Source organism: Fukomys damarensis, unplaced genomic scaffold (assembly GCF_012274545.1).
Source record: "Fukomys damarensis isolate Sample0158 unplaced genomic scaffold, DMR_v1.0_HiC HiC_scaffold_2, whole genome shotgun sequence".
Classification (NCBI taxonomy): Eukaryota; Metazoa; Chordata; class Mammalia; order Rodentia; family Bathyergidae; genus Fukomys; species Fukomys damarensis.
In genome coordinates, this window is record NW_022900914.1 from 60,472,237 (window position 1) to 60,494,373 (window position 22,137).

General features: G+C 41.4%; 1 protein-coding gene and 1 pseudogene across 1 annotated transcript; both read right to left on the minus strand.

Annotated features, from left to right (window-relative positions):
• Nucleotides 1-5,501: 5,501 nt before the first annotated feature.
• On the minus strand, nucleotides 5,502-10,407 carry LOC117285706 (annotated as a pseudogene).
• A 9,999-nt stretch (nucleotides 10,408-20,406) lies between these two features.
• LOC104863286 (40S ribosomal protein S15a-like) lies at nucleotides 20,407-20,760 on the minus strand. Its single transcript, XM_033762754.1, has one exon. It carries the CDS (start codon nucleotides 20,758-20,760, stop codon nucleotides 20,407-20,409), a length of 354 nt encoding a protein of 117 aa, XP_033618645.1.
• Nucleotides 20,761-22,137: the final 1,377 nt, after the last annotated feature.

The window sequence follows — 22,137 nt, forward strand, 5'->3', positions numbered from 1 at the left end:
ATCAGACTGTTAGACTTTGCCTGCATCAAGTGACACATCCATTCGTAGTCCAGTCTAAGAGAGAGATTTAGTAATGGTCAAAAGTCAGGAGAGCTGGAATATAATTTTCGGGCAGAGGAGGGGTTGTCCATTGGCTTGGAGACGGCCTTTGTCACTACCTCTAAGGGACCTCTAGGGCACAGCTGATGTAGGACAGTGTCCTTTGTGGCCCAGAATCCTGGTCAAATGGCTCTCTTTTCTGAAGCCTTTGCTGTTCTCCATATGCCCTTCATCTTGAGCTTCCCCTGTTCCCGGCTTCCAAATGAGCTAGTGGGAAAGGAGCACAGCCTTCCCACTCCTAGGTTCAACCCCAGCTCTGTTACCTGCAGCCCTTAGGCAGGTTACTTAAATTCCCTACACCTCATTTCCCACCTGGAAAACAGCCCTGCCTGGGGTTCTTGTATTTCTTTTGCTTAATATTGGGAACCATACCAAACAGTGCGCATAAAGCAAGTGGTACGCAGTATGCACTAAATATCTTTTTCTTTCTTTACCACCCTTAGACTACTTTGCCCCCTCCACATCTGCCCACACCTTTTCTCTAATTTCAGGAGCCTGTAATGTGGCTCTGCTAACATTCCTCCATCTGATGAGAAAACACAACTGCATGGATGTTGACCTATCCAAGCATGATAGTAACTAACAGGACAGTATCATGTACTAGGCTCTTGGAAAGTGCTTTAAAGGGATGTTCTTGCTACATTTGCACACAAATCTTCAATCTCCCAAGGTTTCAGAGATACTGAGTAATTTGCACAAGGTCACACAGGGATATAGAGTCAGAGGAGGATATGGCCCAGCAACCTAGCTCAAGCAGACAGCCTCTCCCAGGCGGCACCTGCACCCTGCTGTCCATCTGTCCCACTGAGATGCCAGCCAAGGCTGTTCAATTTCTCCTCTAGAGAACCATGTTTCCAAGGGCAAACCCACTAGAAAAGTTCTACAGCCCACAGGGGACTCCTTAGGGATCTGGCCTGGGGCAGATGCGCCCCCTGGGGGAATGGGTGGGGAAGACAGAAAAGCACCTACTGGGTAGGGAGGATGCAGTGACTGAGAAGATAGATCCTTCTGTCTTCAGCAGGTCAATCTGAATGGATGGCAGCTCAGTGAAGGCCTTAAGTTAAACCCAAGTTCAAACTCAGACTGACTGAGCACTTATCCCATGCAAGGATCCAGAATGAATCAGAAACAGGTACATAAGAATTTCAGAGCAAGGGAGGTGCCCTCAGAAGCTGGCATTGTACAGGAAAGTCCCTGCTGCTGGTCAGCTGACATCTTGTCATCACATTCAGACCAGGGCTCATCGCAGACAGGTGAGGTGAAACTGTTCCTATCTATCTCTGAGGGTCAAACTTGAGGGGAAGAGTCGGCTTGGGGCTTCTGGTGTCCAAGAGATTCCTAATTTGGGTGTAAAATTGAAATTGTGGGGGGTGGCCCGGTTTCTATAATTGAATGTCTATGTCACCAGGATGAGTCTATCCCAGATTCTTCTCTGGAGGAAGGTGATCTGTGGGCATTTGCTCAGACTTGGAGTTACGGGGGCCCATTGTGGGGAATTTTGAGATGGAAGTGGGGGCTGGCCTGGGGGATTTCAAAGTGTGTCCCAACCAGCAGCTGCAGTCTCACCTGGGCACTGAATAAAAATTTAAATTTAGGATTCCCATCCCAGAGCTACTGAATCAGAAACTACAGGTGGAGCCCAGGAATGTATGTTGTATCCAGCCCTCTCTGGCACTCTGCTAGCGAAAGTCTGAGAGCCACTTCTGTAGAGTTCATTTAATCTGGTTATTGCCCTCCACATATTCTTCACGTTACTGATTTTATTGCTGTGAGCATAACAATGTAGCATTCCTCCGGTATGTGTTTATTATGAATCGACACAGAAATGAAAATGATGGGGTATCTTTTCCACAGGAGTTCAACAAAAGGACAGGAAACAATGTCAACCCAGCCAACTGGGATCTGTCCCACAGCCAAGAGATCAACACAGTAAGGGTGCAGAGAAAGAAGGCCTCATTCCCACAGACAGGCTGGCAGGAAGAAACACTGAGACAGCAATGTGTGATTTGGATCTTGAAGGATGTGTGCAAAGTCCAGCAAGTGGAGAAGGAATTTATTAGGACTTAATAACAACAATTCTACTCTCTTTAACCTGAGAGGGTTCTTTCACACTCAACAGCTGTTATCCTTGATATCCTTTATTTACCAGACAAATCAGGCAGCTTCACGTGCTGGTGGCTCTCGATAATAACAGGAAAGGGAAAAACAAAAAAGAATCCTCATTAGTTTACAAGGTCACTAACCATCCATGATCATGGCTGGAAACTGCTAATCCAAACAGCAATGGTTTTGAGTAGAGGAGCAAGAAAAGAATTACCCAGAGACAGCAAGAATAGGTTGCTGTTTGTGTATGGAGGGGTGTTAGATACATGAAATGAGAGGAGGGGAATGGAGATACATTGTCAGGGAGGAGACAGGAAATGCAGGAGAACTTGACTGAACTTGGTGGGTGCTCAGGAGAGGCTGCCAGGGAAGAGGAAGAAGTAATCCTTCAGAAACACCTATACTTTGCCTCCTAAATTACATGTCAATAAGGCTGCGCAAACGGAAAGCTTAAGAGAAAATTTGTCAGACTTTCAATTACTTAAAATTGCAACACAGTGTATTTCGGTCTGGGTTAAGGCTGAGGTTCAGGCTGGTTTGAGAAGTCAGGCTAATCAACATCCGCCTCTTTCTTCAATCTTCTCTCAGATGAGGACTCTGGATCGGTGATGGGCCAAGCACAAGGCAGTACATAGTGAATCAAATAGGGAAAGTTTAACATAAATGTTACTATGGGCTATGTCTCAGTGCTACAGTGCTTGTCTAGAAAGGGTGAGGCCCTGGCTTTGACCTCTAGCCTCACAAAAAAAAAATAACATAAATCAATTAACCATGATAGTGGGTTGAATTGACAAGTGATTGGCTTGTAAAGCAAAGAGAACTCTACAGAGCATAGAAATGGCAGGTCTGTAAGAAGCAGTTGTTATCCCTAGGGCTGCCGTGGCCAACAGGATGTCCCTTACTGCTCGGACAAAATACCCAACCCCACAACTTAAAGGAAGAGAGGTTTATTTTGGCTCCCCAGTGGCTCAAGGGCTGTAGTTCATGCCGTAGTTCAGATCTGCTGCAAGGCAGAAGCAGCACGGCAAGAGCGTAGCAGAGGAAAACTGCTTATTTCATGGCCACCAGGAAGCAGCTAGCTAAGGCTACAGCTGGGGAAGGAGATACACTCTTCCAGGTCATGCCTCAGCGCCCTGTCTGTCCCATCAGCCCCACCTCCTAACAGCAAGTCAGCTGTAGCACTCTCATAATCCAATCATCTTCCAAAAGCCCAGCCTGTGAGTGCATGAGGTTTGCAGGGGACATTAGATATAAACCATAACAGCTGCTGAGTCTGTACGGCCCCACTGTTGTAAAACTGCCATGATGGGAGCCACAGGAGCCTAGGACGGAAGCAGCTATGCTTACTGTAGAAACCTTTTGCAAAAGAAAGTTTACTGGATGGAGTTAAGAAAAACACTCTTTCCCCCTGCAGTGTCTCTCCAGCATCCTCTACTGTCAAAAGCTTTAGTGCCACTAGGAAAGGAAAATTACTTAAAGATCCCAGCCCAGTTTTCACTGAGCAGGCAAAAAGGGTGAATTTGGAGCTGAAAAATGGTGACTCGATAACCAGTACACCCCCTGACTATCTCAGAATGTTCAGAACACTAAAAAGCAGTACTTTTTGCTAGGCATGCGACCTGCATTCCCTTTAGAAAACAGCCTAAATTTGTCAAAAATTAGAGTTTAGGCAGGTAGTAAAGGCTTTCCTTATTGGTAGCCAGCCTGGTATGTATCAAAGACTTAATAGAAATGCATGCTCTTTGACCTAAGATTTCCATCCTTACTAGGAACCTGTAGTAAGTACCTGTAAACAATTGTTTATGGCAGTGTTGTTTATAAGAGAAGAAAAATGCTTAAAAGCATGATACCATAGAGACAGTGAAATAAATTATGGCACCTCTCCAAGATGAAACATGTATAATGTGATAATTCAAATAACTTTTAATGGAATGGGAATATATTCAAATATAAAAAGGGAAAAAAGGACCTAAAATGTGTGTATGGCATATTCCTGATTAAGTTAAAATAAAAAGGATGTGTGTGTATGTGCGTGTGTGTGCACGCATAATAATACAGAAGGAGATGATAATAATGTTTATCTCTGGGTAGTGATTAATTGTTCTTTATACCTACCTGTATTTTCTAAGTTTCCCAGACTTAGCATATGTTACCTTTGTAATCCAAAGAAAGCATAAGAACACATTTTAAGGCATCTGTGCATCACCAGCGTTCCATAGGTTCCATTCTGGAGGCTTACATGCAAGAGCTCATTCCGCTTTAGGGGCAGAGACTTGTCTACTGACAGAGCCAGGAGTGGGGGAAGGGTGGGGGTCTTTTCTGCCCATTTCATTTCCTCTTCCTGTATCTCTCACATCTTTCCTTCCTTTGTGCAGGAGGAGCCAGAGAACAAAAACAGGCAGCCGTGTGATAGCGAGATCTTCATAAAACCTGTTCCTGAAGGCAGACAGCAGAGCATTCCACAGTTTATTTATTGGCTGCAGTGCCTCCCTCCCTCCCTCCTCTTCTATTCCTTCCTCCAGCTCTGTTAGATATTTGCAATTCATTTGTATCTGATGTTCTCTCTGAAACAACCACTGAAATAAGATGAGATTCCTTTTTTCTCTTGCCAGGTCAACATTCCAGTATCCTGTTTTTTTCCTAACAGAGCACAGTTATGAATGCTATGTAACAATATAATTTAACATTCATGCCAGATAATAAAACAAACGAATCTATATCCATTTCAATACCTTTCTATATAATAAAAAGGAATTGAGGTACTGGGCATAGTGGCATACCTGCTTGTGAGGCTGAAGGAGGACAGCAAGTTCAAGGTCAACCTGGGCAACTTTTTTTTTTTTAAGTATTTATTGCAAAGAATGTTGGACACAGTGCAATGTATAGCTGCTATCCAGTGCCACTCATTCCTGGAAAAGCAGGAGAACCTCTGCCCAAGGGTATATCACTTGTCTTTGCAAAGACTTGGCATCCAACAGGGCATATGGCTGCCCATGCAGAGGCTGCTTCAGGGCAGAGATGGGGAAAGGCTGCCCCTGTGAATGCTCCAACCAAGACATCCCTTTGCCCTATCCCAGTTCTTGTACAGCATCAAATCTAGCAACTTCTGGCTTGTTGGGGTACAAAGAGGAAAAAAGGCCACAGTATCTTGCCTCAGGTGACATCCACCCACTAGCCAAGGGGACCTACTATAGCTAACAAGTGAGTATGTCCAGGTGACAAAAGTCACCCAAACTCTGAGGGACACAAAAGCTACCACCTCGTGTTCCAAGGCAATGGAGTGGCCTTCTGGCCCCGTGTTAGGGATTGGGGCTCTGACAGGAGATGAATCCAGGTGGAGGATTCTGCCCCAGCCTCATCTCAGACATCTCTACCTGTGTTTGTCCACAGCTGCTGCAGCACATGAGGATGAGAGACCACTGGCCAGCCTCAGGGACATTGACTTTTCTCAGGGGCAGTTGATACCTGTAGGGTTTAAACCCTAGGGAGCTGTAAAAGGCAGACTGCTATGCCAGGCACAGGCCTGGAAAGGTTCTGGGGACACAGTGGGCTTGGAATCCAGGTGCCTGACCTCAGCAAGGCTACCGCTGGGCAGCAGGGAACTGACTCCTCCTTTTTTCTGGCTTTGCATTACAACCTATCAGTCTGTTGGTCAGATGAAATGGAGCCAGAACCCAAAACCTGACCTCAAAAGAACTCAGGGCCATGGGAGATGGTAGACATCATTAAAGCTGTTTCCACCTGACTTACATGCATGTGAACCAGAGCTGTGACATGGCTGGAGAAATCCTCCCTTAGACAAGGGCCACTTCTAGATTCTGTCTTCTCCCTTCTTCAGTCGCACAGATAGAGGCCAACAAGTGCCCGGACATGTTTTACAGGACCACAGCAGATTTTTTCTGAGCCGTTCATGGTGAGTGCATATGTTGGCCACCGGTGAACATTCCTGCATGGACAAAAGTAGGAACAGATAAGTGGCAGCCACTGGTGTGCACAGCTGAGAAGGTAGCTCGTATCTCTCCCGGGAAGAGGAGACCCAGCCTCCTACCTGAGCACTTTGGTGTGTGCACTAGAAAGGTAACTCGTACAAATGCTCTGTCTGAGTGGCTCCACTGTGAGAGCAGTTGGTACTGGCCACCAGTTGCCTCGATTCCAGTGAGAAAGGGTGACTACAAATGCTGACCTTCCCATGTGTTTCCTCAGCATCACGATGCTCCAAAGCAAGCGTGCTGCTTTCATAAGTGCTCACAAGAATGGGTGACACAGACCCGAGGGCCTGGACAGTGGCTGCTGATTTAGCAAAGGGTGACAGAGAGCAGAGGAAGGGAGAAGCCCTTTAGGGGGTAACCTGGTCTATCCTGGACCACAGTGGGGACATCCCAGTGAGATTTTTCCATTTCACATTTAGGGTTGCTCATTTCATGAGCCAACTGGGCCAAAGACAGAGACCATCCAAGAGCTACAACAGAGGGGCCAGGGGCCTGGAAACCTTGCCCTGCTGCATGGTGCCATCTGGCCCAGTGGTTGTTAGTGCCAGGTCAGCTGCCATGCCTAAACCGATCACTATCAACAAGGAGGCAGGTGGTCTGGGCTGGGAGGTCTGGGCTGGGAGTTCTGGGCCCCCTAGCCATGCGTAGCTCTGAGAATGTTCCTGTATGATGACTGTTACATGCACCATGGGGGCCTGGGATGACCTCATTCACAAAGGTCTACACTGCACAAGCATAGCAGTGAACAAGACATGGTTACTGGTGAGCAGGAACTATGACAAAGGCTTACTCTGGAGACATTTTGAGGCCTGTCCCTGTGCATGTTCACAGCTGCCACATTCAGGAGTATGGACTCTACTTCACTATTAGAAGCTGCAGGAGTGAGCTTCAGGACTGTGTGCTTCAGGACTATATGCTTGAGGTAGGGCAGCTATTCTGCTACCCAGTCAGGGAAGTGGCTGGGTGACAGAGGACGTGCACATCCTCTTGTTGCTCCAGTTCCAGTCACTGCACAAAGCCCCCATAGGAGTCCCCTTTGGGGCACCCATGTGAGTACTTGTCCTGGTCCCGCAGGGCAACCTCCAATAGATAACGGTTCTGAATTTCCTCTCATTTCCTCACAGAAGTCCAAATCAATATCACTGCTGGCAGAGTCATCCTCTTCATCTGACTTGTCCAGACCTTCAGATCCTTGATGTTCCATCACTGATGAACAGGGCCAGGCTTTTGGCAAACTCCCAGCCCCAGAGGGAAGCCTTGGGTTCCTGCCAATCTGGCCCTTGATGTTGACTTGCTCTCCCCATGCTGGCAGATGGAGATGAAGTGGGCGTCACATGGATGTTCATGAGGTAATGAATGATCCAGCTCTACATGTGGTCAGCTGTATGATTCACAACATAGCTCTGCCCCACAGCCATGATCTTGATATAGGACAGATTTTGTCCAGATCCTCATCCAGCAACTAATATGTCCTTATAGCACTCAGTGCACCTCATGAAATCCACTGTGGTCCTGTCACTGTCCTCACTGACATAGTCAGGGCTGCCTCAGGATCCACACGGATGGATCCAACCATAAAGGCATTGTTGCCATTCTGTTCCTCAAAATTAATCATCATTGCTGTGTGCTCTCAGGTAATATTGGTTGCATAGAAAAACCACCACATGATTTCTAACCTCACAGGGGAGCCTGTAGATGTCACACAGGGCTGTCAGGTCATAGTGCCTCTGAGAGTAGTTTGAATGGAATGGCTGGCAGTCCCTGGGAATGATTGTTCCTTTGCTCTTCCCACAAACAAATCTTTGGATTCAGTGAGGCCTGGCTTCCAATTCAAATTCTGAGTGACCCCAGAACGTACCTTCACATTCAAATCTCAGCCTCTGTGCCTTGGAAGGTGAGACATAACTCCTGAGTGCTCCTCTTTATTGTCTGGGAGTAAAAACTAAAGCAATATGCATGTCTTGGTCATGTGCAGGTGCTGCAGGCTAATGTGAAACTCCCAAGGGGTCACCCCAGTCCAGATCAGATATCAGGTCGTCTTCCTAAGACAGGCAGCCCCCAGGGTAGTAAGTGTCGGATGGTCGGTCCCGCAAGTACCACTGGCAGTCATGCGGAGGAGGCTTCCCATGGTTGTTTGGCATCCAGATCCTCAGGGGACTCTAGGTCGATTCCCACAGTAACACCGTCTCCCAACCAGGATGAGTCAGGCTGTGCTGCTTTGAGCTCACCAGACAGGCCACCTTGGGCCACCTGAGGTTCTGCCCCTCAGCCTGGGCAACTTAACAAAACCCTATCTCAAATTAAAAGAGAGCTGGGAATGTAACTCAGTGGGAGAATACTTTCCTAATATGTCCAAGGCTTTGAGTTTGATCCCCAGTACTGCCAAGAAAAAGAAGAGAACTGAATTTTCACAAGAAAGTCTCAGTAAGTCATGGTGTGACTAAACCAGCCCTTTTTTTATTTTGTACTTTGAGACAGGGTCTAAGTTGCTAAATTGCCCAGCTAGGCTAAAAAAGGCAGTTGCCCTGCCTCAGCCTCCCAGAGTGCTGGGATTTCAGGAATGTGCGCCCATACACAGCTCAAATCCTTCCTCTTTCAAGAATCTCACGGAGGGGCCGGGCATTTAGCTCAGCAGTTCGGTGGCCTGCAAGGACCCAAGTTCAATCCTCGGTACCAAAAAAAAAGAATCTCATGGAAGACCAGAACTTCATGATCTTATCTTACTGAGGAAATAATGAAGAGGAAGTATAATAGGCAAGCTGAATGAAGGGTATTTTAAATTATTAACCAATGTGGCCTCCACCACACATGCATATGAAATTTGTCTCTGGATATGGAGCAGAAGAGAACTAGAGAGGAAGTAAAAATATTAATTTAATTACCCCACTTGACTATAGTTACATTTGGACAGAATAGACAGAAATGTCTGGTGTTATGATTTAAATCAAGAATGATCCCCAAACTCCCATGTGCTCAGAGGCTGGGCTTTTGGAAGGTTATTGGATTATAGGGGTATGATAGGTGACTGTGATGCTAAGAGCTGGGGCCTGGTCAAAAGTGGCCATCACTGGTGGCCTGCCTGGCAGGGTGCATTTCCATCCCCCTTCCCGTGTCCTGACTGCCATGATGAGAGCAGCTTTTCCTCTGCGATGCCCCTCTACCATACTGTTTCTGTCTTGGACCCAGCCAACCATGGACGTGACTGTGAGCCAAAATAAACCTCTCCTTCTTCATGTGTCAGGTGCTTGGTATTGTGTCTCAGCGATGAGGAAAAAAACTAAAGACACCTGAAAGCCCAGAGCCCAGCAGCTGGGTTCCCTTTCCTCTCTGCACTGTTACCTCACAGCATTGTCCCACACTCTCCTGCAGGGGGAGCCCTAGGGCATTCTCAAATTCAGCAAAGATTTCTGAGTCCCTGTAATGTGACCTCTAAACTAAAAGGCGCCATACTGAGAAAAGCTGCAGGCCTGGAGAATGAGGAAGACAGTGGCTACTGTGATGACATGCAGCAGAGAGACCCCCACTCTGATTTTCAGGGCTCCACTGCAGAATCTATGATGCCCCAGCAGAGACCCAATAGTATCCGAGATGGATTATGTGGTGGGAGGATGAGGTTTTGGAGCCAGAATTAAGTTTATTTAAGGAAAATAAGTTTGCAGGCTGAGATTGATAGCCACTGATAGATTTTTGTTTTGGGTTGGAATTTATTTGACTATGCAGGTCTCTGTTTCTGACCTCACCCCTCTTAAAAGTAGATTATTGTTTGTGTAAATTAGTATTTTATTTTTTAGCACAGTTTTAGGTTCACAGCAAAATTGAGCAGAAAGTAGAGATTTCCCACATACGTTCTTTACCTGCATGCTTAGTCTCCTCGACTATTGACTTCTCGTATCACAGTGGTACACATCTGTAATTAGTGATCTATATTACCACATTACCATCCAAAGACCATAGCTCATGTTAGGGATCATTTTTAGTGTTGCACAGAGTAATAGTTAACTGATTGTTTCAACTTGAATAAGAAATGCCCAACTAAATTGGATCAGCATACTTCTGAATGTGGCTGAAGGGATTTATGGAAAATTAAAGATCCATCCTGGATGTGAGTGACAACAAACCATAGCTTGCCACCTAAATGGAATAAAAGAGAAACGAAGAAGGAAGTCCACTTGTGTTTCTTTGGAGGAGCTCCAGTGTTCACCTTCACCTTGCACATCGTCTCCTGGCTTCCAGTGCTGACTCATCAGCCTCTAGCACAGATCCTTTAACCTTTATCTCAGACTCCTTGGCCTCCTAATATGGACTCACACAGGACACTACAGTGAGCTCCTGGCTTATGACTGGATCCTTCAGATCTCCAGCACACAGACAGCCTTTTGCACTTTTCCACACCTGACTCTGCTGGCAGCCATTGTAATCCAATCTTGTAAATTCTTATACATTTGTATATCTGCATTAAATCTGTTTCCAAGAAAGCACTGACTGATATACCTATTCCATAGGTTTGGATAAATATATAATGCATGTATCCACCATTATGGTATCATACAGAGTAGTCTTATTGCTCTGAAAATCCCTTCTGCTGCACTTATTCATCCCTTCTGCCCATAGAAGTAGTTATAGCATTTCACACTTCCACCAGAAATGAATGAGTTCTGATTGTCCCACACCCTTGTCAGAATTTGATGTCAGTGTTCTGAATTTTGGACATTCTAAATAGGTGTGTGGCAGTACCTCGTTATTATTTTAATTTACAATTCCCTGATGACATATGATGTTGAACATCTTTTCATATGCTTATTTGCCATCTACATACTTTCTTTCTTGAGGTATCTATTCAGGTCTTTTCCCAGTTTTAATCAAACTGGTTATTTTCTTTCTGCTGAGTCTTAAGTATTCTTTGTATATTTTGGAGAAAAGTTTTTTTTTTTAATCATCAGATATCTGTTTTGCAAATATTTTCTCCCAATTTGTAGCTTGTCTTATAATTCTCAACATTGTTTTTCACAGAGCAAAGTGTTTAATTGCAACAAAATTCAGTTTTTCAACTCTTTCATGGATTATGGATTTGTAGTTGTAACTAAAAAGTCAATGCCGTATACAAGGCCACAAGGATTTTCTCTTATGTTATCTTTCAAATTGTTTTGTACTTTACATTTAGATCTATAATCCATTTTGAGGTAATTCTTGACAAAAGGCACAAAGTCTGTGTCAATTTTTCTGCATGCGACCATCTAGTTGTTCCAGCACCATTTGTTGGAAAGACTATCTTTGCTCCATTGTATTGTCCTTGTTCCTTTGCCAAGATTCAATTAACTATATTCATGTCATCTGTTTTTGTGCTTTTTTCTGTTCCATTGGTCTATTTCTATTGTTTTTCCAGTGCTACATTGTCTTGATCACTGTAGCTTGCCTGCTTTCTTTCTTTCTTTCTTTTTTTACTGAGACAGGATTTTTCTATATAGTTCAGGCTGATCTTGAACTCACCCCTGTCTCAGCCTTTCAAATACAGGGACTATAGGCATGAACCACCATACCCAGCTGGTCACTGTAGCTTTATAGTAACTCTTCAAGTCAGGTGATGTCAGTCCTCTGAATTTCTTTGGCTTCATCCGTATTAATTTGGCTATTCTGGTTCTTTTGTTCCCTTTATTAAAAACTTTTGAATTAGTTTTTTTTTCAGTTTTAATTGAGTTTATTGGTAAATTTTAGGGATACAGTACAGTTACATTCATTGTTAGGATCTTGTACCTCAACATGACAAGCCTTGATTCTCATTTTTTCCCCTTATCCCTGCCCTCCCTTCACCCCCTCCTTGCCTCCCCATCTACAAACACTTTATTTCCATTTTTTCATTATCTCACATTTTTTTTTCTTTTCCCTTGTTACCCTTCCCCTACCCATCTCACCTTCACTATACCTTTAGCTCCTTTTGAATTAGTTTTTGATATCCAAAAAATAACTTGCGGGGATTTTGATTTGGGTTATATAGACTCTATATATCAAATTGGGAAGGACTAAAAATCTTAACAATATGGAGTCTTCCCATCCATGAACATGGACTATCTCTCCATTTATTTAGTTCTTTGATATCTTTCATCAGAGTTTTGTAGGTTTGCATGTATAGATTTGTATATATTTTGATAGGTTTGTTACTAAGTGTTTCATCTTTGGAGAGTGCTAATGGAGATGGCATGTGTTTTAAATTTCAAATTTCTTTTGTCTTTGCTGATATAAAGGAAAGCTATTGACTTTCATATATAAACCATGTATCCTGCAACTGTATTAGTTCTGGGAAGGTTTTCACTTATTCTTTTGAATTTTCTTTGTAGATGATCATATCACCTGCAAAGACAGTTTTATTTTTTCCTTCTGAATATATATGCCTCTTCTTTGTGTTTCTAGTTTTCTTTAGGACTTCTGTGATAGTTAACTGACTGTATCAGCTTGAGTGGGAAATACACAACTAAATTGAATCAGCATAGTTCTGGGTGTGGCTGAAGGGATTTATTGAAGACAGAAGACCCACCCTGGCCACTAACCAATAGGCTTATAGTCAGAATAGAATAAAAGAGAGACGGAGAAGGAAGGCCCACTTCTGCTTCTTTGGAGGCACTCCAGTTTTCATCTTCACCTTGGATGTCATCTCCTTACTTCCAGCATAGACCCTTAAGCCTCCTGCACAGACTCTTTGGCTTCCTAATACAGACTTGCACAGGACAAAGCAGTGAGCTCCAGGCCTTCAACATTTGACTGGACTGATTTCCAGCACACAGAGCCCTTTTGCTCTCTTGCACACCTAACTCCACAAACAGCCATTGTACACCTATCTTATAAATATTGATATATATATGCATTGTCTGTTTGTTTGAGAAAGGGGTTTTCAGTGTAGTTTAGGCTATGTACCCCAGGTTGGCCTTGAACTCACAGTGATCCTCTTCCCTCAGCCTCTTGAGTGCTGAGATTACAGGCATGCATCACCATGCCCAGCTTTATATTCATGCATCTTACATTAAATATGTTTCTCTAGTGGGCACTGACTGGTACAACTTCCAAAACAATATCAGAAAGGACTGGTAACAGGCAACATCTTCACCTTGTTCCTCATCTTAGCAGAAAAGCTTCAAGTTTCTCATCATTAAATATGACAGTTTTATGGTGTTTGTAGATGTCCTTTATCAAATTGAGAAAGTTTCCTTCTGTTCCTAATTTGCTGAGAGTTATAATCATGAATGTACATTGAAGTTCATCAAATGCTTTTTCTGCATCTATTGATATAATATAATCATGTATTTTCTCCTTTAGCCTGTTGATATAATAGAATATATTGGTTTCTGAATGTTTTGCCAGCCTTGCATACCTGGTATAAATCGTACCTGGTCGTGATGTATAATCTTTTTATACATTGTTAGGCTCAATTTGCTAATATTTTGTTGAAAACTTTTGTTCCATGTTCATGAGAAATTTTTGTCTGTAGTTATATTTTCTTTTAATGTCTTTGTCTGGATTTATTATTGGGTTGCTGCTGGTCTTACAGGCTAAATAAGGAAGTATTACCTCTGCTTCTGTCTTCTGAAAGAAACGTTAGAATATTGGTATATTTTTCCCCTTAAATCATTGAAAGAACTTACCAAGAAACCTAATTAGACCAGTACTTGCTATTTTTGAAAGGTTGTTAATTTTTTTTCCGTTGAGGCATTTTAAAAATTGAGTTTATTGGTACTTTTTAGGTATACAGTACAGTTACATTCATCATTGGGATCTTGTACCTTTACATGACAGGTCTTGCTTCTCATTTTTTTCCCATACCCCTGCCCTCCCTTCACCCCTCCTCCCTTCCCTAGTTACAAAAACTTTATTTCCATTTTTTCATTTTCTCAGATTTTTTTCTTTTCCCTTATTTCCTTTCTACTACCCTTCCCACTTCCCCTACACCTTTAGCCCTTTTCTTCCTATTTCACATGGTCAATTATACCATTAGGATCTAATGTACAATTATACTTTTTCACATTAGAGAAACTATTCAATATTTACACAAGTGTGACTTATTTATTTCACTTAAGAGTATGACCTAAATATGCATCAATTTTCCTATGAATAAATCTAATTTCTCATTCTTTATGGCTGAGTAGTATTTCATTTTATAGACAAACCACATCTTCTTTATCCAATCTCCAACTGATGGGCAATCGGGATGTTTCCAAGTTTTAGCAACTACAAACTGTGACACTATAAACATGAGTGAGCATATATCACTGTGGTATGATTCTTTTAATTCTTTTGGAAAGATATCCAGCAGAGGGATGGCTGGATCAAATGGAATCTCTAATCCTAGTTCTTTGAGGTATCTCCATATTGATTTCCATAGTGGTGGCACCAGTCCGCACTCCCACCAACAATGGAAAACGGTTCCTTTCTCCCCACAACCCCACCAACATTTGTTTTTGGTTGATTTCTTGATAGCAGCCATTCTCTCTGGGGTGAGGTGGAATCTCAGTGCTGTTTTCATCTGAATCTCTCGAATGACCAGTAATGTGGGACATTTTTTCATATATTTATTTGCTGCTTTTACTTCTTTGTCTGATAGATGTCTGTCATTTCAGATGCCCATTTTTTAATTCGGTCTTTATATTTGGGGGGACTGAGTTCTTTATATATTCTAGATAATAGTCCTTTGTCTGAGGAGCAGCTGGTAAAATTTTTTCCCACATTGTATTTTGTCTCTTGGTTCTGTTGATGGTTTCTTTTGCAGTGCAGAAGCTTTTTAATAAGATAAGATCCCAGTTGTTGATTCTTTCTGCTAGTTCTCATGCTACTGAGGATTTGTTCATAAAGTCTTTTCCTACGTGATCGTCTTCAAGAGTTCTGCCTAACTTATCTTCCAGCAGATTTAGCATCTCTTTTTTAATATTTAGATCTTTAATCCACTTGGATTTTAGTTTAGTCCATGGTGAAAGATAAGGGTCTAGTTTTAATCTTTGGCAGGTTAAAATCCAGTTTTTCCAACACCATTTATTAAAGAGGCTATCTTTCCTCCACTGAGGATGGTTGGCTCCTTTGTCAAAGATGAGGTAGAGTACATATGGAGTTTTTTTTGTATCTTCCAATCCATTCCACTGGTCCTCAGGTCTGTTTCTTTGCCAGTATCATGTTGTTTTTTTCACAGTGGCTTTGTAGTATAGTTTCAAACTGGGAATTGTTATACCCACTGCCATGTCTCTGTTGCCTAGGATGGCTTTTGCTATTCTAGGTCTCCTCTGGTTCCAAATGAATTTTTGGATTATTTTTTTCTAGTTCTGTGAAATATACTATTGGAATTTCAATCAGCATTGCATTGAATCTGTATAGCAGTTTTTTGGTAGTATGGCAATTTTCACTATGTTGATTCTTCCTACCCAGGAGCAGGGGATATCTTTCCATTTTCTTATATCCTCTTCAATCTCTTTTTTCAGAGTGCTGTAGTTTTCAGTGTAGAGATCTTTTGCTTCTTTCATTAGATTGATTCCTAGATACTTCATATTTTTGGATGCTATTGTGAAAGGAATTATTTCCCTAATTTCTCTCTCAGTGAATCTGTTATTTTTGTACAAGGAGGCTATTGATTTTTGAGTGTTGACCTGGTATCCAGCTACTCGGCTGAAATGTCAATTAAGTCTAGAAGTCCTTTGGTGGAATTTTTTGGGTCTTCAATGTAGAGTATCATATCATCAGCAAATAATGACAGTTTATCTTCTTCCTTTCCTATCTTTACTGCTTTAATTTCTTTCTCTTGTCTAATTGCTGTGGCTAATGTTTCCAGAACTATATTGAAGAGGAGTGGTGATAATGGGCATCATGTCTTGTTCCTGATTTTAAGGTGAAGGTTCTCAGTTTTTGGCCATTTAATATAATGTTGGCTATTGGTTTTTCATGGACAGCCTTTATTAAGTTAAGATATAAACCATCTATTCCAATTTTTTGCAGGGTTTTTATCATGAATGGGTGTTGAATTTTGTCAAATGCTTTTTCTGCATCTATTGAGAGGATCATATGGTTTTTGTCCTTGACTCTGTTAATATAGTGTATTACATTTATTGACTTATGTATGTTGAACCATCCTTGCATCCCTGGAATAAATCTGACTTGGTCAGAGTGTATGATCTTCTTGATGACCCTCTGTATTCTGTTTGCCAGTATCTTATTAAGGATTTTTGTATCTGTATTCATTAAGGATATTGGCCTGTAGTTCTCTTTTTTAGTTGGGTCTTTCCCTGGTTTGGGAATCAAATTAACACTTGCTTCCAGGAATGAATTTGGAAGTATTGCTTCCCTTTCAATTTCACTGAAAAGTTTAAAGAGTAGTGACAGTAGTTCTTCTCTAAATGTCTTATAAAATTCAGCAGTGAATCCATCAGGACCTGGGCTTTTCTTCATTGGTAAGCTTTTAGTTTCAATTTCACTGATTGTAGTGTTTAGAATTTTATCTTCTTTGTTCAACTTTGGTAATTCATAAGTATCTAGAAATACGTCCATTTCTTCTGTGTTTTCCATTTTATTAGCATTCTCAAAGTAGGTAGTGATGATCCTCTGGATTTCTGCTGGATCTGTTGTGACTTCACCTTTTTGCTCCTAATTTGCATGGATCTGAGCCTTGTCTTTCCTTTTTTGACAAGGTTAGCTAAGGATTTATCAATTTTATTTATTCTTTCAAAACACAGCTCTTCAGTTCATTTATTTTTTTCTATCATTTTCCTAGTTTCCATTGCACTGATTTCTACTCTAATCTTTTTAATTTCCTTTCTTGTTTTTCTTGCTCTTCTTTTTCTAGGAGTCTAAGATTCATCATTAGGTTGTTTATTTGAGCTCACTCTGTTTTCTTAGTGTGGGCATTCACTGCTATGAATTTTCTATGTAGAACTATCTTATTGTGTCCCATACCTGTATGTTGTGCTGGCACTATCATTTATTTGTAAAAACTGTCTAATTTCTTCTTTAATTTCCTCTGTGATCCATAAATTGTTCAGGAGAGTGTTGTTCAATTTCCATGTGGTTGTGAAGTTCCTGTGGTTTCTTATGCTATTGATTTCCAGCTTAATTGCACTATAATCTGATAATATACATGGGATAACTTTGATTCCTTTGCATTTATTCAAACCTGTTCTATGAGCTAGTATGTGGTCTATCTTGTAAAATGAACCAAGTGCAGCCAAAAAGAATATATATTCTGGTTTTGTGGGTGGAACACTCTATAGACATCTATTAAGTCCATATGTTCAAAAGCTTCATTCATTTCTAGTATTTTTTTATTGATTTTTTTGCCTAGATGATCTGTCTATTTGTGATAGTGGAGTATTTAGGCCCCCCACTACAATTGTATTAGTGCTTATTTGGTTTTTCATATTACTTAATATTTGCTTCATAGAGTTGGGGGCATTAATATTTGGTGCATATATATTTATGATTGTCATCTCTTCCTCTTGAATTATTCCCTTTACAAGGATGTAGTGGCCTTCCTTGTCTGTCTTAATCAGTTTTGGTTTGAAGTTTACTTTGTCTGCAAATAAGATAGCTATCTCTGCTTTTTTCTGGGCTCCTGTCACAAGAGAACTGTATTCCATCCTTTCACTTTCAGTCTATGGGCTTCTTTTTACACTAGATGTGTTTCTTTTATACAACATATTGTTGGATTTTGCTTCTTAATCCATTCTGCCAGTCTATTTCTCTTGATTGGTCAGTTGAGGCCATTGACATTGATGGTTATAACTGATATGTACTGACTTATTATTGTCATGTTATTGTCCTTTTGTTGGCTCTTTTTAATTTTTACCCCTCTCCCTTTAGTTTCTTGCCTTGCCTAATTGATTTGCTCTGTTGGGCCTCATGGTATTGTGATGTTCATTGATTTTTCTAAGATATTGTTTAAAATTCCTTGCAGTGCTGGTTTGGTATTCATGAAGTTTCTCAGGTGTTCTTTGTCATGGAAGTATCTTATTTCCCCCTCCACTTTGAAAGAGAGTTTTGCAGGATACATCAATCTAGGTTGGAGGTTGTTCTCTTTTAGTACTTGAAATATCTCACTCCAGGCTCTCCTTGCCCTAAGGGTTTGTGTTGAAAAGTCTGCTGTGATTCTGATGGGCTTTCCTTTGCATGTGATTTGTTTCTTTTCTCTTACTGCTTGCAGTATTTTGTTCTTCTGTTGGGTTTCTGGGATCTTGATTATTATATGTCTGGGTGTAAATTTTTTTTTTATCATGGCTAGTTGGAGTCCTATATGCTTCAGTTATCTGAATGTCAAATTCTTCCCCTCTGTTTGGGAAGTTTTCTGTCATTAATTCTGTGAACAGCTTTTTAAAGTCATTTGTATTTTCTCCTGCTACTTCATGGATTCCTATCAGTCTTATGTTATTTTTCTTTGCATCATCTAGGAGTTGTTGGATTGATTTCTCATGATCCCTTACTGATTTTAAGAGATCTATCTCTTCACAGTCACTGACTGCAATCCTATCTTCTATATCTGAAATTCTATCTTCACGTTCATTTATCCTACTGAAAAACTTTTGATAGAGTTTTTAATCTCCTGGATATCTGTTTGAATCTGTTTCATGGATTCCATTTCTTCCCTATGTTGGGCATTCATGGTTTACATTTCTTTCTTGTACTGGGCCTTCATGGCTTCTATCATGGTCCTGAGCACATCTATTTTTTTTGTCATTTTCTGTTCTGGAGTCTTTAATCATGTCTTTCATTTTGCTCACCATCTCTATGGTTATCTGGGAAATTATTTCTGTTTTGAATTTTTCTAGAGCCCGATTGATCTGTTTTGTTACTTCCTGTGCTATGGGTTTAGGGTGTCCTGGTGGTTGTCTGTCAGACTTTTCAAGCTCATTTCCCCTAGAGTTTGTTGTTGGTGAACTGGAAGTCTGTCTTTGTGTCTTGCTTGTTTTGTCATTTTTATTTTTATTGTTGGGTTGTCCTTGGTTTAATTCCTAGGTTATTACTTAAATCTTTCTGATATAGTTTCACTTTAGCTTTTGAGTCTCTAATGACTCATAGACATTCTCATTTTCATAGTATCAGAAAGGACATATCATTAAATCAATCACAACCCTTTAGCCCAATTGATACAGTCAGTAATACAACAGGATCAAGCACAGTTTAAAAATTTACCATTTGTGGTTGTCATTAATCTATCACCTTTAAACCATCTGAATTCAATCAAAATCAAGGAGCAGCCCAAAATATGTTTGCAGTGAATGAACTCTTCAATATAGCATCTTCATCCTTTAGGATGGGGGCTTAGACAGAGTTAGGATGAGAGAAGTAGATAGATAGAAGAATTGGAGAACATTTCAAGTGAAGCCAGAGGACACAGGATGACCACACAAACTTTAGGAAAATGTTGAAGACAAGAGAGAAAGACAGAGTGCAAGAATAAGGATAAGAATATAATAGGGGCTCACTTTCCTTTGAAACTATTGACCCTTGAGTGAAGGAAAATGAGAGAAGAAAAGAAAATAGAGAAGAACAAACAATAAAAGAAGAGGTCCTAGTTAGGGCAGGAACAAGAATAGGAAGGAAGATGGAGAATAATATGGGGGAGCAAGAGACTGAGTTGGAAAAAGAAGACAGAAAAGAGAATTTGCAGAGTGGAATGAGGAAAAGAAAGAAGAAGAATTTGAAAGGCCTCTTTCAGATTATATCTCTGCTGTCATAATATACAACATGTGCAACCATGGGCAGAACTAAGTCCTTTGATCTCAGCTAACTGATGGTTGACCCCTGAGATTCAGGCTGAATTTGGACTGCAAGGCCCAAAATGAGTTCTGTGACCTCCCGCAGGGTTGAACGCTGCAAGGTTCTACTGCTGGTTTCCTCTGCTCTTTTTCTGAAGATATTCAAAGTTCTGATGGAAGGTGGTGATCTCCCCAACTTACCAACTGTGGAGATCTGATGTGCCTTCATTGCAGTTGTTCACTTCTGTTCTATCTTCTGGAGCTCAGAAAAATGACCTTTATGACCACCTGTGCCTCTGCAGCATAGATCCATGAACTGGCACAATTGGGAGGCCTGAGAGCACAGGGGGTGGTGGGGATATTGCAGAGGCACCTGCGCAACCAGTCTTCAATGGTTGGCTTGATGTAGGCTGTAGCGAGGATAGGATCCACACTGAGGCATTTTATTTGTGTGGTTTACATCCCTAGAAAAAGAATCTCAGGATTTTCCCTCCTGTGTGTTTTCATCTTGCTTCTTTGTGATCCATGATGCCAGCAGAGGTTGTCAGTACAGTAAAACCAGACTGACATGATGGACGCAGACTGTTCTGCCATTTTTCCAGGTCTTTCAGTTGCACATCAAACCTGGGGCTGATCACTCCATACTTGTTTAACCTGCACATGAGGTTCACAACAATTTTTCCAGCCCTGTGATCATCAATGATTTCAAATTCACCAATGTAACCATGCTTCATCATCACAGTTAGAAACCACATGATGACTTTGGAGCACAGCCTAATAAGGACCTGGCACTTGCCTCTCTTTTCGGCATTGTTGATGCTCTTGAGAGCATCAGCCAGGAAACTCATACACACCATTATGGTGGCATGGAAAGATAATTATTGATTTAATTTCTTACTCTTCTTTTGTGTGGGTTTTTTATGTGTTTGTTTGTTTGTTTTTGAGATAAACTCTCACTACATAGTTCAGTCTTGAGCTCACTATGTACCCCAGGCTAGCCTCAAACTTTTGGTGCTTGTCCTATCTCAGTCTCCCAAGTGCTGGGATTACAGCTGTGCATCACTACAACTGTCTTAATTTCTTGCTTGTTGTAGGCTTATTCAGATCATCTATTTCCTCTTGTGTGATTTTTGGCAGATTGTACCTTCCCCCAAAATTGGTAAAATTGGCCCAGTTCATTCAAAATTTATAAACATAGAATTTATAATGTTTTCTTTATTATTTCATTAATATTCAGGGATCTGTAGTGATGTTCCAATAGCAGATTTTGACATGGAGGCTTTATTATGACACTTACCCTTGAAGGCCCAGCTGGCTCCCATTCTAGGATTGATTATATTGAACCATTTTTGTCCAGTGAGATGCTTATCCTGGATAATGACTTGCCCACAGAGCTTCTGACTATCCAATACATGGATTTAAAGACTGTCTTACTCATCACCCTGGTAATTCACATTAACTTGCTTATGATCATGGAGCTCATGTTATGACAAAAAGAATGCAGCAAGGGGCTGATGTTTATAGAATTCACTGGTTGGACCCCTTCCACACACCACCCAGATTTACCTGGCTTCATTAAAGAGTGGAATGATTTGTGTATGGTCACTATGTTCAGAGTTTCAGTTAGGAGGCCATGGCATTGGCCTCCAATGTGCAGTATATGTTATGTACCAGTGACCAATATATGCTTATGGTCTGTTTCTTAGGCTTTGCCTTCTTTGAATCTTTTGCAAGGCTGTCTCCTATTCACTATTCATTATTTTGTTGTAAATGGAATATTGTCTTTCTCTGCTCCACATCAAACAAGCAAGATATGATCACACAGTGTTTGAGGGTAGGTGGCTCTTGGTCCCATTCTCCACAGTGTTTGGCCTCTCTTCTAGAGCTACAGCTTGAACCAAGCTGATTTCTTAGTTCCATGCCAGATTCCCTCTTTCCCAAGGAAACTTTAAGCTTCTGAGGTGGTGCCTTCCTCATACTCCTCTCTGTGGTTTTTCTGGTTCTCTGGAATAGTCCTTGTGTGAACTATTGTGGAGTCCTTTGTGGTTTTCCCACAGACAATTCTTAACTCCTAGAACTAACTTTCCAAAATGTGCTGTATGCACAGGTGCTTCCTCCCAGCCTCCATCCCTGAATGTACATGCATGCAACACTCACTTATTGCCATATTTCCTGGGATTGGCAGCATCAACCTCCATAAATGTGGAACGCAAGCACGGCAGAAGTGAAGCACA

Bases quoted from the DNA above. Each gene is read 5' to 3' on its own strand.
- LOC104863286 (XM_033762754.1), bottom strand. From the start codon at position 20,760: ATGGTGTGTATGAGTTTCCTGGCTGATGCTCTCAAGAGCATCAACAAT.